The sequence below is a fragment of the Schistocerca cancellata genome, chromosome 4 (assembly GCF_023864275.1).
Source record: "Schistocerca cancellata isolate TAMUIC-IGC-003103 chromosome 4, iqSchCanc2.1, whole genome shotgun sequence".
Lineage (NCBI taxonomy): Eukaryota > Metazoa > Arthropoda > Insecta > Orthoptera > Acrididae > Schistocerca > Schistocerca cancellata.
The window spans coordinates 625,715,444-625,730,128 of record NC_064629.1 but is presented as its reverse complement, the minus strand read 5'-3'; the positions used below and the strand labels follow the sequence as shown (position 1 = coordinate 625,730,128).

General features: G+C 43.2%; 1 protein-coding gene across 1 annotated transcript in view; it reads right to left on the bottom strand.

Moving 5' to 3' along the window:
- LOC126184816 (probable E3 ubiquitin-protein ligase makorin-1) overlaps positions 1 to 14,685 on the bottom strand; it is a 125,119-nt gene that overhangs the window by 78,245 nt on the left and 32,189 nt on the right. Inside the window, exons 4-6 of the mRNA XM_049927393.1 lie at positions 12,898 to 12,983; positions 12,594 to 12,799; positions 3,460 to 3,671 (exon numbers count right to left, since the gene is read on the bottom strand). Coding sequence (XP_049783350.1) covers positions 3,460 to 3,671; positions 12,594 to 12,799; positions 12,898 to 12,983 — 504 coding nt within the window. The remainder of the gene's footprint in view (positions 1 to 3,459; positions 3,672 to 12,593; positions 12,800 to 12,897; positions 12,984 to 14,685) is intronic.

Below are 14,685 nucleotides of genomic sequence, written 5' to 3'. Positions count from 1 at the left end.
GAGTTCAGAAAGTGTTCCAAGAGTCTACACAAGTTTCATAATAATTTTTCTTTCAACGGAGAGTGGATGCCGTCTTTCAGGATTGTTTCTACCTATTTCTTATTTCTTTGTTGTGTCTCTCTCTCTCTCTCTCTCTCTCTCTCTCTCTCTCTCTCTCTCTCTCCCCCTGTGTGTGTGTGTGTGTGTGTGTGTGTGTGTGTGTATTCCTCAAAGTAAATGCAAATGATACACAATTTAGGTGGCTGCACTGGTTTAAAGATGAACCTGAGTTTCTACCGACTTATACAATGTTCAAATAACTTACGAGAATGCATCCAGGTGACACTGTCAACAACTGACAATATTTTGATAGAAGCACACACTGTTGTTTTTAAGGAGTAACTGCACCAAGTAAGTGCTGTGCAAGGGAATTTAAAATCTCTGTTTTCATAGAAACTACAGAAAGGCAACACTCACATGAACCGCAGACACTAGCATAATCAAACACCAAAGATGACTGATGTCAGATGTTATCAATAGTGAAATTAATAACCAATGGGCGAGGCAACAAACTCTGTCCCTCTGTTTTCTGACAATGGAGAAAGCAGCATCCCATGCAGACTTTAAACAAAATCCACCATCTCTATTCATAAGGTTACTTGCTAATTTAATTTCAACAGCTTCCTTAATAACAGTAACCCAGTAGCTGGAAGTGCATGCCAGAATCTCCATGTTATATTCCATAGGACGACCGGTACCCAGCGAGACAAAGTTCTGCAGCGTGGATTCACTTGTTGGTTGTTAGCATGTGTACCACTTCTGCTCAGTACACCGGTCCTCCACAGTCCTGATAGTTTGACGAATATATGACTTGCCACAATTGCAAGGAATACAGTAGACACCCACCTTACGCAAACGAAGATCCTCGCCAAGTTCTTAATGTGGTGCTTACACCAACCTACTGTAGGGCTCAGAATAGCAAGGTTTTTCGCTACAAGATATGTCTGAGCACCAATGTTACTCACAAATGGACAAAGAGGAGCTCCTTCCTTGTAGACCTTAGGGAGGTCATATAACCTAGGGGAGACAGCACAATCAGAATTGAGACACCAGATAATCTTCCATAATAAGAAACTTTTATTCACGAGGTCATTAGTCTCTCTCAACACTTTGTGAGGTCAGCACCAATACTACATTACACTGAATCGGACAGTAAACACTACCTCTTCTGAATGTAATCCAGATTGTCCAAAACAATAGTATCACTGTCCTTCTCCAAAAGTAAAATAACAGTATCTGGATCAGCTCTAAGTAAACATAAAGCACCCCTCACAGAAACAAAAATCAAGCTGTCTACAAGTATAATTGATCCTTCCACAAACAAGAGGTAGGCCAGTGAGTTGCTTCGTGTGACAGGAAGCAGGATAATTAATACTATGCACAACTTGGGCGAACACTGCAATATTTTGATCACCACACCTCAGCAAAAACTAGCATGCACATTGCAATCTTACCCTACTGCTGTGAAGTTTATCCAACCTCTGCAAACAACATACATTTCCTCCCCATAAAGATGGGGAGGAATGTGAGATCTGAGTTTCTACCGACATATCAATGTTCAAATAACTTATGGGAATGCAGCCGAGTGATTTCATTGACAACTGCCACTGTTTCAACAAGAGCACACCCTGCCATTTTCAATGAAAAGCTGCATCAATTAAGCACTGTGCAAGGTAAACAGAGTACACACTAGCACCACCACAAACCCAAGATGATTAACGCTGGAAGTTATAAACAGTGGAATTAACCCCAAAGTGGGAGGACCAATTTACATAACTTAACTAGGCATGCGGCATACTTTGTATCCAAGTACAGAATAGTTGTCTAAGTTAACAAGATAAATATGTAAGAGCAGACTCATAGTTTAATCTTAGTTTAATTAAACAATGATAAAATAAACTTACATCATATGATCTAAATCACTGTTTAATGAAACTATGGTGAAATAAGCTTTCATTACATCACTGTTACCGCAGACAGGTGTTACCCCACAGTAATGATCCACTCTAAGCATTAAATAGCACAGCTGCATCAGATCCCAGCCAACCGCTTATTTGATTACTCATTATCTCTTTGACAACTGCCTCATTATGCGACGACTGTAGGACTAGCTCATCATGTGTGTCATTTCCTTACATGGACTGTAAATTTTTTCTGACCTAACTCACAGCTTATATTGCATCACCGCTGCTCACTTGGACATATGACAACACAATTTACCACTGTGTTAGCTGAAGCAACAAAAAAGGAATTAGTATGGGCTCGCCATTGCAAAACCACAATGGAATGGTGCAAAACCATTTTATTTGTGTGTGGTGCACTTTATACATAGGTTAATAAACAATGAATATGTCAGCATATGACAAATTCTGCAGGAAATCCTGCTCTCCTTCTTGAGAGAGAGAGAGAGAGAGAGAGAGAGAGAGAGAGAGAGAGAGAGAGAGAGAGAGAGAGAGAGAGAGAGACCCCCTACACACATGCATGCATGATTTTCTTTTTTTTTCTTTTCTTTTTGACAGAGTTTGCACGAGGGAACCATGGATCTATACCAACTTTAATATATTTGCTTCTGAGGCAGACATACGAAGTACATTATAGAACAGTGTGCATTTATCTATTCACTGTCTTGTCAAATGACATCATCATCATCATCATCATCATCACCACCACCACCTCCTGTGATAGCACTGCAGACAACAGGAGGGAACATATTTGTTAGAAGCTTCTATTCACTCAGAAGCTGCCCACATACATTAAGCAAGTACACAACAGTCAAATGATTGGCCCCTCCATTAGCTCCTGCTAAGTTCCGTCAGCTCATTGGCTGCTAAGGTAGTACAAGAGAGAACCGGAGCAAGCTCACTACTCTAGTGTGACTACGTAGTTGCACTTAACAGTTCAAAAACTACCAACATCCCAATCACCAGTTTGCATGAGGTACTTTCTCCAAATGTCTTTATCCTGTTACTCATTTCAGTGATCACTTTCTTCCAATCATATAGTGAAACTAAAATTTATTTTCAAATAATTTTCCATGCTGACTGAAATGGAACGACTTTGTTTGAGTGATTGCCACTCCATCCCTCTCACTCTCCCACTTTCTTTCAGTCATATTTTATTTGTTAACAGAATTACATACAGAACGACACATATAATATAAAACATAGTATTTCCTTTATTCCAAAAGAAACCTTCAACAATCTCAATTTTAATTTCAAAAGGAATACTCAACAACCTAATTTTCATTTTCACATTAAATGTTGGAACAAATACACACTGATCAAAACTATATCAAGAAATACGTGCATTGGAAATCTTATGGATTAATATAAAACTACATTGATGTGATCCAAACAATTAAATTTAACACAATATTCCAAAAATGTTTTCATAATGTTGCTATTCAATTGATCAAAATACCTGGTTATTTGGCTTGTAAATCGTGTCTCCTGCCTCCATTTTCGTATACACGTGATGCAAAAACAGTGATTACAATTTGGTAATAGACCAAAACGAGCTTCTCCTGCAGTCTTTTCTTTCACAGGTTCCAGGCATATGTTGCAAGTGATCCCTTTGGACTTCTGGATGGCAAGGGACATCTTCATCCTCTTTTCTTGTTCTCCAAGGCAACCCTAAATTAAAAGAGAAGTTACTAGTTTATACCGGATTCTAACCTACAATCTATAACATTTATTAAAAACTAAAAACTTGGTATGTAGATATGAGAAAGACTATGCAAATAGTAAGGGCCAGCTAATGTTTCACATATCAAACATTTGGTGTTTCTTGCCATCACACTTCAACTGATCATAATACACAAACTTCTTCCTTATCCGAGGCAAACTGTTAACAGAACATACCTGCCATCAAGAAGCTGATCAGGATTGCAAATTTAAACTTTCAATACATTAGAGCATATTATGTAGTCACTGCAAGCTAAGGACTGGTTGCTACTGTTTTATCTGCCAACGTGGTTTAGTTACATAATGTTTTCCCATGGTCTATGTTCCAAATTTGCAGAAACACCAGTTTTCACTGAAATTACAGAATCTCTCTCAATAGGCAACTACTGTAAACCTCAGTAATCCAAGCTCTGGTAAAACCAAACCTCCCTTTGATCCAAGGTGCATGACATGACTATGTTAAAAAATCAGAAGAACACCACAGATAAAATCAAAAATACAGAGGAAGTGGGTGTAAGGTAGGTTGGTTGGTTGGTTGGTTGGTTGGTCGGTTGGTTGGTCGGTTTAAGGGCAGGAGAAGGAACCAAACTATGAGGTCATTGGTCCCTTGTTCCTAATAAAACGATGCCACAAGTGTGAGAATGAAACGGATGAAACATATAACACAAAATGGAAAGAAAGGAAAAGCCACAAGAATGAAGGCAAGCAACAAACACTAAAAGGAACAAAAGAGGACAAGAAAACAAAGACGCTAGAAACAGAAGAGAGTAAAACATGAAAGCAGATTACAGTGGCTGGCCAACCATGAGAATAAAAAGGGAAATCCAACCACTCTGCAACACATTAAAACTTCCACCCTAAAATCACTAGGGTGGAGGACACACAGGGACATGTGCTAAAACCTACAGAGAAGTATAAAACCCACTCTCGTGGATAAAACTAAAAACTCAAGCTGATGTGGCAGCATTGTCACCCAGCGCCTAAGGCAGGGTGCTGGTAAAGTTAAAAGTCTGCCGCAGAGCGGCTAAAAGTGGGCAGTCCAGCAAGAGGTGGACGACTGTCATTTGGGAGCCACAGTGACACTGAGGTGGGTACTTGTGACGGAGTAGGTATGCAAAACATTAGCAACATATGGCGAATGCAAAGCTGGCAGAGGACAACTGATTCCCTGCGAGAGGCCTGCGTGGAAGACTTCCACACATTCATAGTCTCCTTAATGACACGCAGTTTGTTGTGCGTGCTGTTATGCCATTCTGTCTCCCAGAGCCAGAAAACCCTGCGGTGTAAGACAGAACGCAGGTTAGCTTCGGATATGCCTATCTCCAGCAGCTGTTTCCGCATTACCTGTTTTGCCAGCCTGTCAGCGAGGTGGTTGCCGGGGATTCCGACGTGTCCTGGGGTCGACACAAACACCACGGAACAATGGGACTGTTCCAGGGCATAGATGAACTCCTGAATGGACACTACCAGAGGGTGGCGAGGGTAGCACTAGTCGATAGCTTGTAGGCTGCTCAATGAGTCAGTACACAGGAGAAATGACTCGCCAGGGCATGAGCGGATGTACTCAAGAGCGGGAGATATGGCCGCCAGCTCTGCAGTGAAAACAATGCAGCCAACTGGCAAGGAGTGCTGCTCAATATGTCCTCCATGAACATATGCAAAGCCTACATGACCATCAGCCATTGAGCCGTCAGTGCGAACCTCTTCAGAGCCCCGGAATGCTTCAAGAATCTAGAGGAAGTGACAAGGTTAACAAAGTACTTAGGGCCATGCAAAAGGTCCAGACAAAGCTGTGGCCGAGGTGTAAACCATGGAGGCATACGTGAATGGACCGCAAGTAAAGGTGGTAAAGGGAAGGACTCCAGTTCGGAGAGAAGGAACCGCAATTGTTAGCCCTAATCTGGGCCGCTGATACAGGAGATGGACTGAAGAGATTGTAATTCAAATGCTCAGGGGAACTATGAATGTGTGCTGTGTAACTGGAAGCAGTTGTGCATGTTTGATCTGCAGTGGAGGGACACCAGCCTCCACGAGTATACTGGTCACCGGACTCATCCTAAAAACTCCTGTCTCTAAGCAAACCCCAAAGTGGAGCACAGGGTCGAGTAAATGCAATGCTGAAGGTGCTGCCAAACCATAAACCACAATTCCATAGTCAATTCAGGATTGGACAAGGGCTCTGTAGAGCTGCAGCAGTGTACAGTGATCTGCACCCCAACTGGTGTTCCTCAGGCAACAGAGGGCATTCAGGTGCTGCCAGCACTTCTGCTTAAGCCGAAGAAGATGAGGGAGCCAAGTCAAACGAGCATTGAAAACCAGTCCTAGGAACTGGTAAGTCTCCACTACAATGAGTGGATGCCATTAAGGTAAAGTGCGGGTTCCGGATGAACAGTACGACGCCAACAGAAGAGCATAACACACGACTTTGCGGCTGAAAACTGGAAACCGTGGGCTAGAGCCGATGACTGCACCCTGTGGATGGCTCCCTGGAGGCGCCGCTCAGCAACAGTACTGGAGCAGCAGTACGAAATGCAGAAGTCGTCTGCATACAGAGAAGGTGAGACGGAGGGCACAACAGCTGCTGCTAGACAGTTAATGGCCACTAAAAATAGAGACACACTCAACACAGAGCCCTGCGGGACTCCCTTCTCCTGGATATGGATGGAACTATGGGAGTCACCAACTTGGACATGGAAAGTACGCAGCAACAGGGAGTTTTGGATAAAAATCGGGAGACCCCACTCACACAATGTGGCAAGGATATAATGTCACCAAGTCATGTCGTATGCTTTAGGTAAGTCAAAAAAGATGGCAACCAACTGTTGCCATCTGGAAAAGGCTGTTCTGACGACAGACTCTAGGGACACAAGATTACCAGTGGTAGAGCGACGCTGGCGGAAGCAGCCCTGACATGGAGCCAGTAAGCCACGTGACTCCAGAACCCAAGCCAACCCAACCGCCGACATACCATACTTTCCAACAGCTTACAAAGAATGTTGGTGAGGCTGAAGGGCCGATAGCGACCCACATGAAGCGGGTTTTTACTGGGTTTGAGCACCGGAATGATGGCGCTCTCCCGCCATTGCGATGGTAAGACGCCATTGCACCACATCCAGTTGAAGATGATGAGATGATGTCACTTGTAGTCAGATGAGAGATGTTTAATCATCTGACTGTGGATTGTGTCGGGGGCAATGTGCAAGGGCACTGAGGAGCTCCCACTTTATAAATGGGGTGTCATAGGATTTACTGCAGCGTGCAGTAAATGAGAGGACATTCCCTTCCAGCCGCCGTTTGAGTGTGCGAAAGGCTGGGGGTAATTCTCCGATGCATAGTTTGCGTCAGTACATAATTTGTCATTTATGATAACACCGGGGACAGCTGTTGGGGCCTGGTACCCGAAAAGACGTTTCATCTTTGCCCAGACTTGGGAAGGTGACGTGTGGCACCCAATGGTGGAGACTTATCTCTTCCAACTCTTCTTCTGTTGTTTGATAAGGTAGCGAACATGAGCACGGAGCTGTTTAAAGGCTATGAGGTGCTCCAGGGTAGGGTGCTGCTTATGCGTCTGTAGAGCCCGCCGACACTCCTGAATTGCTTCAGCGACTTCGGGCAACCACCAAGGGACTGTCTTTCGTTGGGGGCACCCTAAAGAAAGAGGGATCGTATTTTCCGCCGCAGAAATGATCGTTGTAGCTACCTGCTCTAAACACCACATAGGTGTCACCATGTGGGGAAGATTAAAAGGTGACAGCAGAGGTGAAGGCTTCCCAGTATGCCTTGTTTAAAGCCCATCTGGGCAGGCATCTGTGTGCCTGACGCTGGGGCAGTGACAGGAAGATGGTGAAGTGGTCATTACCACACAGGTCGTCATGTGCTCTCCAGTGGATAGATGGGAGAAGTCCTGGGCTGCAAATTGATAAATCAATGGCCGAAGAACTACCATGAGCCACAATGAAATGTATGGCGGCCCCAGTATTTAAGAGGCAGAGGTCGAATTAGGACAGTAAAGTTTCGACATCTCTGCCTCTGCCAGTAAGCATGGTACCACGCCACAAGGGGTTAAAGGGCATTAAAATCTCCCAGAAGTAGGAAAGGTTTAGGGAGTTGATCCATCAGTGCAGCTAATACATTCAGGGGTACTGCACCATCTGGAGGAAGATATACATTGCAGACAGTTATTTCCTGCGTCGTCCTTATTCTGACAGCCACAGCTTCAAGAGGGGTTTTAAGGGGCACATGTTCACTAGAGACCGAGTGTAGAACATAAACGCAAACTCCACCTGACACTCGATTAAAGTCACTACAGCTCCTGTAATATCCCCTATAGCTGTGGAGGGCACGGGTCCACAATGTTGGGAACCAGGTTTCCTGGAGGGCAATGCAGATAGCAGGTTAAAGCTTAACAGTTGCCGTAGCTCAGCCAGGCGGAGGAAAAAACCACCACAATTCCACTGGAGGATGACATCGTGAGATTGGGAAGGCATGGAACATTCAATGAGGCAGTTTACGCCTCTGGGTCACCTGCTGCCATCGATTTATTGCCTGAGCAGTCTATATCCATTGTGTCTGAGGGTCTGGCGAGATCTAAGTCCTCTAAGAGGACGCCAAAATCTCCACCCTATCCTCAGACACAGAGCTTGTAGGTAGTGGTGGTGTGGGTGCCACAGCAGTTTCCTTGGTCTTACGGGTTTTCTTTTTGGATTTCTCTCACTGCTGCTTGGGTTTACTGGCTGGGAGGAGTACACTGGCTCCATCTCCAGGACTGAGAACGAGTGTGAAGCCCTACGATCAGCTGCTTTTGGGCTCTTCAGCCACTGACATGTGTCGTCTTTCCCACTCGAAGAAACCTGTGAAGGGAGTGATCCAAGGGACCCATTCCTAGCGAGAGAAGCTCAAGGAGACTTAGGCTTCTCCTGCTTAGGAGTGGGGACGGATGTCCCCGATGTTTGGGGAGGGGGGGGGGGGGGGGGGGTGTTGCTCACGAAGTAGGTGGTGCAGGAGCAACAGGGAGGGAAATGCCTCCCACCATCAAGGAGGCAGGTGTAGTCTTCCAGCTCTGAGAGGTCATCTGGATTGGCAGAGCTGATGGTGCCAGAACTGTTGTAGCGGCGGCGTAAGACGATGCCATACGCACAGGATGCAGGAATTCAAATTTTCTCTTAACCTCAGTGTAGGTCAGTCGGTCCAGGGTCTTGTACTCCATTATTATCCTTTCTTTCTGGAGAACCCTGCAGTCAGTCAGGCAAGCAAGGCAAATGGTGCTCTCCGCAGCTGACACAGATGGGAGGCATGGCACATGGAGTATTGGGATGTGATGGGCGCCCGCAATCTCGGCATACGACGCTGGAAGTACAGCGGGAAGACATATGGCCAAACTTCCAGCACTTAAAGCACCGTGTCAGGGAGAATATAGGGCTTTACATCACACACGTAGACCATCACCTTGACCTTCTTGGTCAACATATCACCCTGAAAGGCCAAGATGAAGGCACCGGTGGCAACCTGTTTATCCTTCAGATGCCGGTGGACACACCAGACAAAATGTACACCTCACTGCTCTAAACTGGCGCGCAGCTCATCGTTCGACTGGTCTCTGTGAAATATGAAACCCTGGATCATATTTAAGCTCTTATGGAGTGTGATGGTTACATAAACATCACACAGCTTGTCACAAGCGAGTAACTCCCACGACTGGGCACAGGATGCTGTTTTGATCAAGACTGACCCAGATCTCATCTTGGACAAGCCCCCACCTCCCCGAACTTGTCCTCTAAATGCTCAACCAAAAACTGAGGCTTCATCGTCATGAAAGATTGCCCATCAGCTCTCGAACATACAAGGTACTGGGGCGAATAAGATCCACTGTCATCCTGAGCCTGACGATTCTCCCATGGTGTGGCCTGAGAGGGGAACGATTTGGGGTCATACTTCTGTGCATTGAATTGAGCTCATGATCGCCTAGAGACTGCTGGTGTTTCACCACCAGCAATAGATGATGGACTACACTTCATCGCTTGTCATCCGCCCTGATGCCACCCACTCCGACCAGGGGGCCTCCCCACGGGTGCCACCCAGCCACAGCAAAGGCCACCTGGCAGGATGGCCACTGCCGGGAGTCCCGATGCCCCACGGGGTAGGCATCTACCCCTTGGCATACGTGGGGAGTTAACAGTGCAGGCATCAACAGAGTGATCCCTGTGTGGTCAGGGAGCTACAACCAACAGGGTACATGACAGCCCCACCAAAACGGACTGGTTACCATGCTGGATATGAGGTGCAACGAAGTCTATGGTTATCGTTTTCACAGAAATCGACACTGCACAGTGCATGGTGGAAAACGCACCCAGGAAGGTGTCCTCGCCCAAGAGATGGAGAATGGGCAGGATTGCAATGCGACAATGAGAAAGTGGGCTAAAGATCTCAATGCACGATGGACACGATGCACCTTGTAAGGCGCCCTTCCCCAATTGGCTCCCTCTTCGGGAAAATTTTTAAGAATGGAGGTGAAACCCTACAGGGGACCATCATATAATGACTGAAACGTGTGAAACTCCATTTAGTCGCCTCGTACGACAGGCAGGAATACCTCGGGCCTATTCCAACCTCCGGACCTGCAGGGGGAAGGAAGTGGGTATCATCTGCAGCCAAGATGTGCACCCATAGATCATTTACAATTGTGCCTACTTTACCCATTACTGTTGTTTCACCCATTGCCAGCTGGCCAGTGTCTGCTCAGGTTCAGTAGTCAGATCATGATTATTTTGTTCCTGCCATTTTGCATCAATATGAGTGCTGACCCCTCAAAAACCAGAGAAAATTTGTTTCTTAGGAGATGAAAGTTTTAGCACTAAAAATATTGCACAGTGGGGAGACTAAAAAAAGGTAGCAGCACAGCTGAGCATAGGTGAAGTCATAGGTGACAGGTGATAAAGGAAACACTTGACAACCAAAACAATTACCATTTAAGACAATCTTCACTCTACACAATGCAGGATATCATTTCGAAGCTGAAGAACTTTGTAGTAGAGATATCACGTAATTTTTTACTCCCAATCTTATAAGCGTTTTAAAACCAATGGAGCAAGGAAAGCTGGGATGTTTGGAAAAAATGTATTGGCCTAAGTTATTGGGATCACTTCTGCACTCTACACACTATGAGTACCAATCAACAGAAGCTGCCCGAAAAAATTAGTCTGAAGATTGTTACCTACTGCACTGCAGAGGGTGGACCATTTAATATCAGAAACACCAAAATTTTTTGGAAAATTCTCTTAGAGAAACACAGTGAAAACAAACAAAAAAAAAGATAGAAGCAACAATGGCACTATCAGAATAAAACCAATAGTTGATAGATTTCATTCGACCTATTTCTGGGTGTGGAAAGACATAACAATTAAGGGCAAATGTGTTTGAACCAAGACCACCAGTATGAAGTGACTGACTGTTATTGTGGAAATGGTACATAAAAGAAACAGACTCTGGTGATGAAGAGGATGATACTGGTGCCCAAAAAAGTTAGTCCTAGTGATAAAACAGAAGCATTAGAGTTAGCACTGTATTATGTGGAGCAACAAAATGTGACGACGCCAGCTGAAATTATGCTTCTACAAAGACGGTGGGACAATGCTGCTAGGAACAGAAGTTCTTCAGAAAAAAAGAACTATTGCTTCTTTTTCCAAAAATAACATATATAAAGTAATAACAGCTGTACAGTAGTTTATGTATTACATTTGTGTTAACAGCAAATGTTTGAGTTTCTACTATAATATTGTTGCTAAATCAAACTAAGCGATACATTATCCGACAAAACAACTTTCTTCGCAATAGTAGTGCAAACATCAAGTTCTGAATCTATTTTTAAATGGAAGGTCTCTGAACTGTCACTTCATTTTCCCAAATTTGAGCTCTATTCAGTCCCAGTTACCTACAATTACTAAGGTTTTACTTGTACTGCCAATTTGGTAACAAAACCATTGCAAACGTACATCTCTACGAAAACTTTATCGCCTTCTCTGTATTTCAGAAACTCCTCATGACAGGAGTTCTCTTTGCTGGATCCTAAAGTGATTTTAAAATTCTGCTTACAAGCTACACAGAACAAATAATCTGCAACCAATCACCTGCCACTGGAAAGCACTAATCTCATTATAAACCCCACCCCTTTTTCTATATCACATTGAAAACAATAATCAATTGAGAATTTTAAATGATAAAAAAAAGATCGAAAAAAAAAATTGTTACTGAAGGTGGTACAAGTGACATGTTAGTGATGAAACCAAAATGCTGACTTTTAACAAGTTTTAATTATGATAATGATCACTCATTAAGTAAAGCTCTCTTCTACCCCTTAGTTTCTTTGAAGTAACAACATCCGATTTTATGGGTAAATTTCAAACATTTGTCAACTTCACTTCAAATAGTGATACATGCAACACTAGCAGCACAGTAGTACAGATGCTAACTTTTGCATCCTTCTACAGGAATTCAATAATCTCACATTCTACCATTGTAACACCCAAAATCATGCACTAAAGAAATTTCTTAAATGTCAAAGTATTGACGCACAGCCTTTACACGAACATTCCAGTTGTTCAGTCCACTGATCATGTTTGGTACCACATGTACATTTTGATAATCATAGTATTAGTCACCTCAAATTCTAATTGAAAAATGAAATTTGTTAAATGGCTCCATATACCTTTATTACTAACTCTGCCAGTTCTTTCAAAAAGAAATATCACACTCATTGAATAACTCTCACTCAACAAGCACATCCATTGGCACAAAGTAACACCCGTAAGACACAATTTTCTATACTACACACAAACAAACAACTACACAAAAGTGTTATAAAAACAAACTTCTTACCTTTATGTGTTCCCGTTTCTCTTCAGTATCCTCAAAATCTAGTATGGTATTAAGACAGATCTGGCAAAGTTCACCATGCAGATATGGGCAAAGATACAACTCAGCTCTGTTTACATGATAATATGGACAGAACTGTACACCTGTAGCAAGTTTTGTTCGTGTCCTCGGTGCATAGGGATCTACTGCCTCAGCGTATGTCTTAACTCCTATAAAAACGACAGAAATGTTTGTTTAATGATATTGCATTACTGCAAATGAACTACTGGATTAGTACGAATGGAATTGTATTTTATGAAATTCTTACGTCCCGTCCTTGATGTGAATGCTGGATGGAACTCTGGAGCACTTGCCCACTTATCTGCCTGCTCTTCACTCATAAAAGACACAGAGCTAAGAGAAAGGAACAGTGGAAATATATATATTAGCAAACATAATTAATTATTTAATGAGATATTAGTAGCTGCAAAACTTAAAATGCCTAAATACACCTGAAGAATTGAACTGCTAGCAAAAAATACATTTCTGTGACAATGAACTTCATAAAGATAACACTAGAGACAACTGTTTCAGTCACACAGTTACTTGGAGAAGGAAGATGAGGGTTTGACATACCATCAACTAGACAGACATTAGAAATAGAGCACAGATTTCAATTGAGGAAGGAAGGGAAAGGAAATCAGCTATGTCCTACCAAAGCAGCCATCCCCACATTAAACTACAGTGATTTTATGAAATCACGGAAAACTTAAATACAGAAAATAAATGTAAACATGATTCACAGTAGGCTGTAATGAGATTTTTATTTAATTGTGTGACTAGCTAATTTTGACTACTTGTCACTGTCAAGCACATGTATAACCAACATGGAAAAGCACTACATTGTCTGCCTGTACTGCATGTATAACTAACATTTTACACATCTCACATTAACATAATATATGTTATTTCTTAAACTGAGATACAGGCAGACAATGTAGTGCTTTTCCACATTGGTTATACAAGTGCTTGACAATGACAAGTAATTGAAATTAGTTAATCGCGTGATTAAATAAAAATCACGTTACACCCTACTACGGACCATGTTTACATTTATTAAGCATCTGGAGGCTGTCACTCCCCACAAATACCACTGTCCTCATAACTACAAGTCCAGTGTCTTACCACTGCATCACCTTGTTTGGTACATAGTCATCTGGCCAACAAAGCCTCAGGTTCATGGTCCAAACATTTTTTAACAGACTGATGACATGGCAATGGTAATCGTTTGACAAACAGCAGGTTAGCAATCCCATTACTGAATACAAAAGTATGCATTTAACAAACTGCAGAGATTAGCCTTGCCCTACAAAAATTACTTCTATGGCACTGTCACAAGGCTATACATACGGAGATGATAGATAAACTCCAGTGGAAGACTCTGCAGGAGAGACGCTCAGTAGCTCGGTACGGGCTTTTGTCAAAGTTTCGAGAACATACCTTCACCGAAGAGTCAAGCAGTATATTGCTCCCTCCTACGTATATCTCGCGAAGAGACCATGAGGATAAAATCAGAGAGATTAGAGCCCACACAGAGGCATACCGACAATCCTTCTTTCCACGAACAATACGAGACTGGAATAGAAGGGAGAACCGATAGAGGTACTCAAGGTACCCTCCGCCACACACCGTCAGGTGGCTTGCGGAGTATGGATGTAGATGTAGATTAGAAACATTTTTGAGAATGTCTGACACTGTCGATGTTCAGGATGGTGATGACAGGCACCCTACTGCACCAAAACGGCTGGGAGAATCAACCCTTCAACCTCTGCAATGCAAACACTGTCTAGCCCAGAACTGTCTAAGTTTGAGTCATACCATAGTTTTCACTAACATCATTGCAAAGTCAACAGCGAAGGACGAATAATATTTTAGATGAATTATTCAGATTTTGGCAATATGAAACTTCAATTCGATGGTTTCCAAGAACTTCCTGCCTCAGGGCTCAAATGGCTGTACATTCTCTTCCACTGTTTTGGATTAGATTCTTCCCAGTCATTTACCTGCCCATGACTACAAAATATTTAAATTCACCTAGGAACAAACTGCCTCTTAA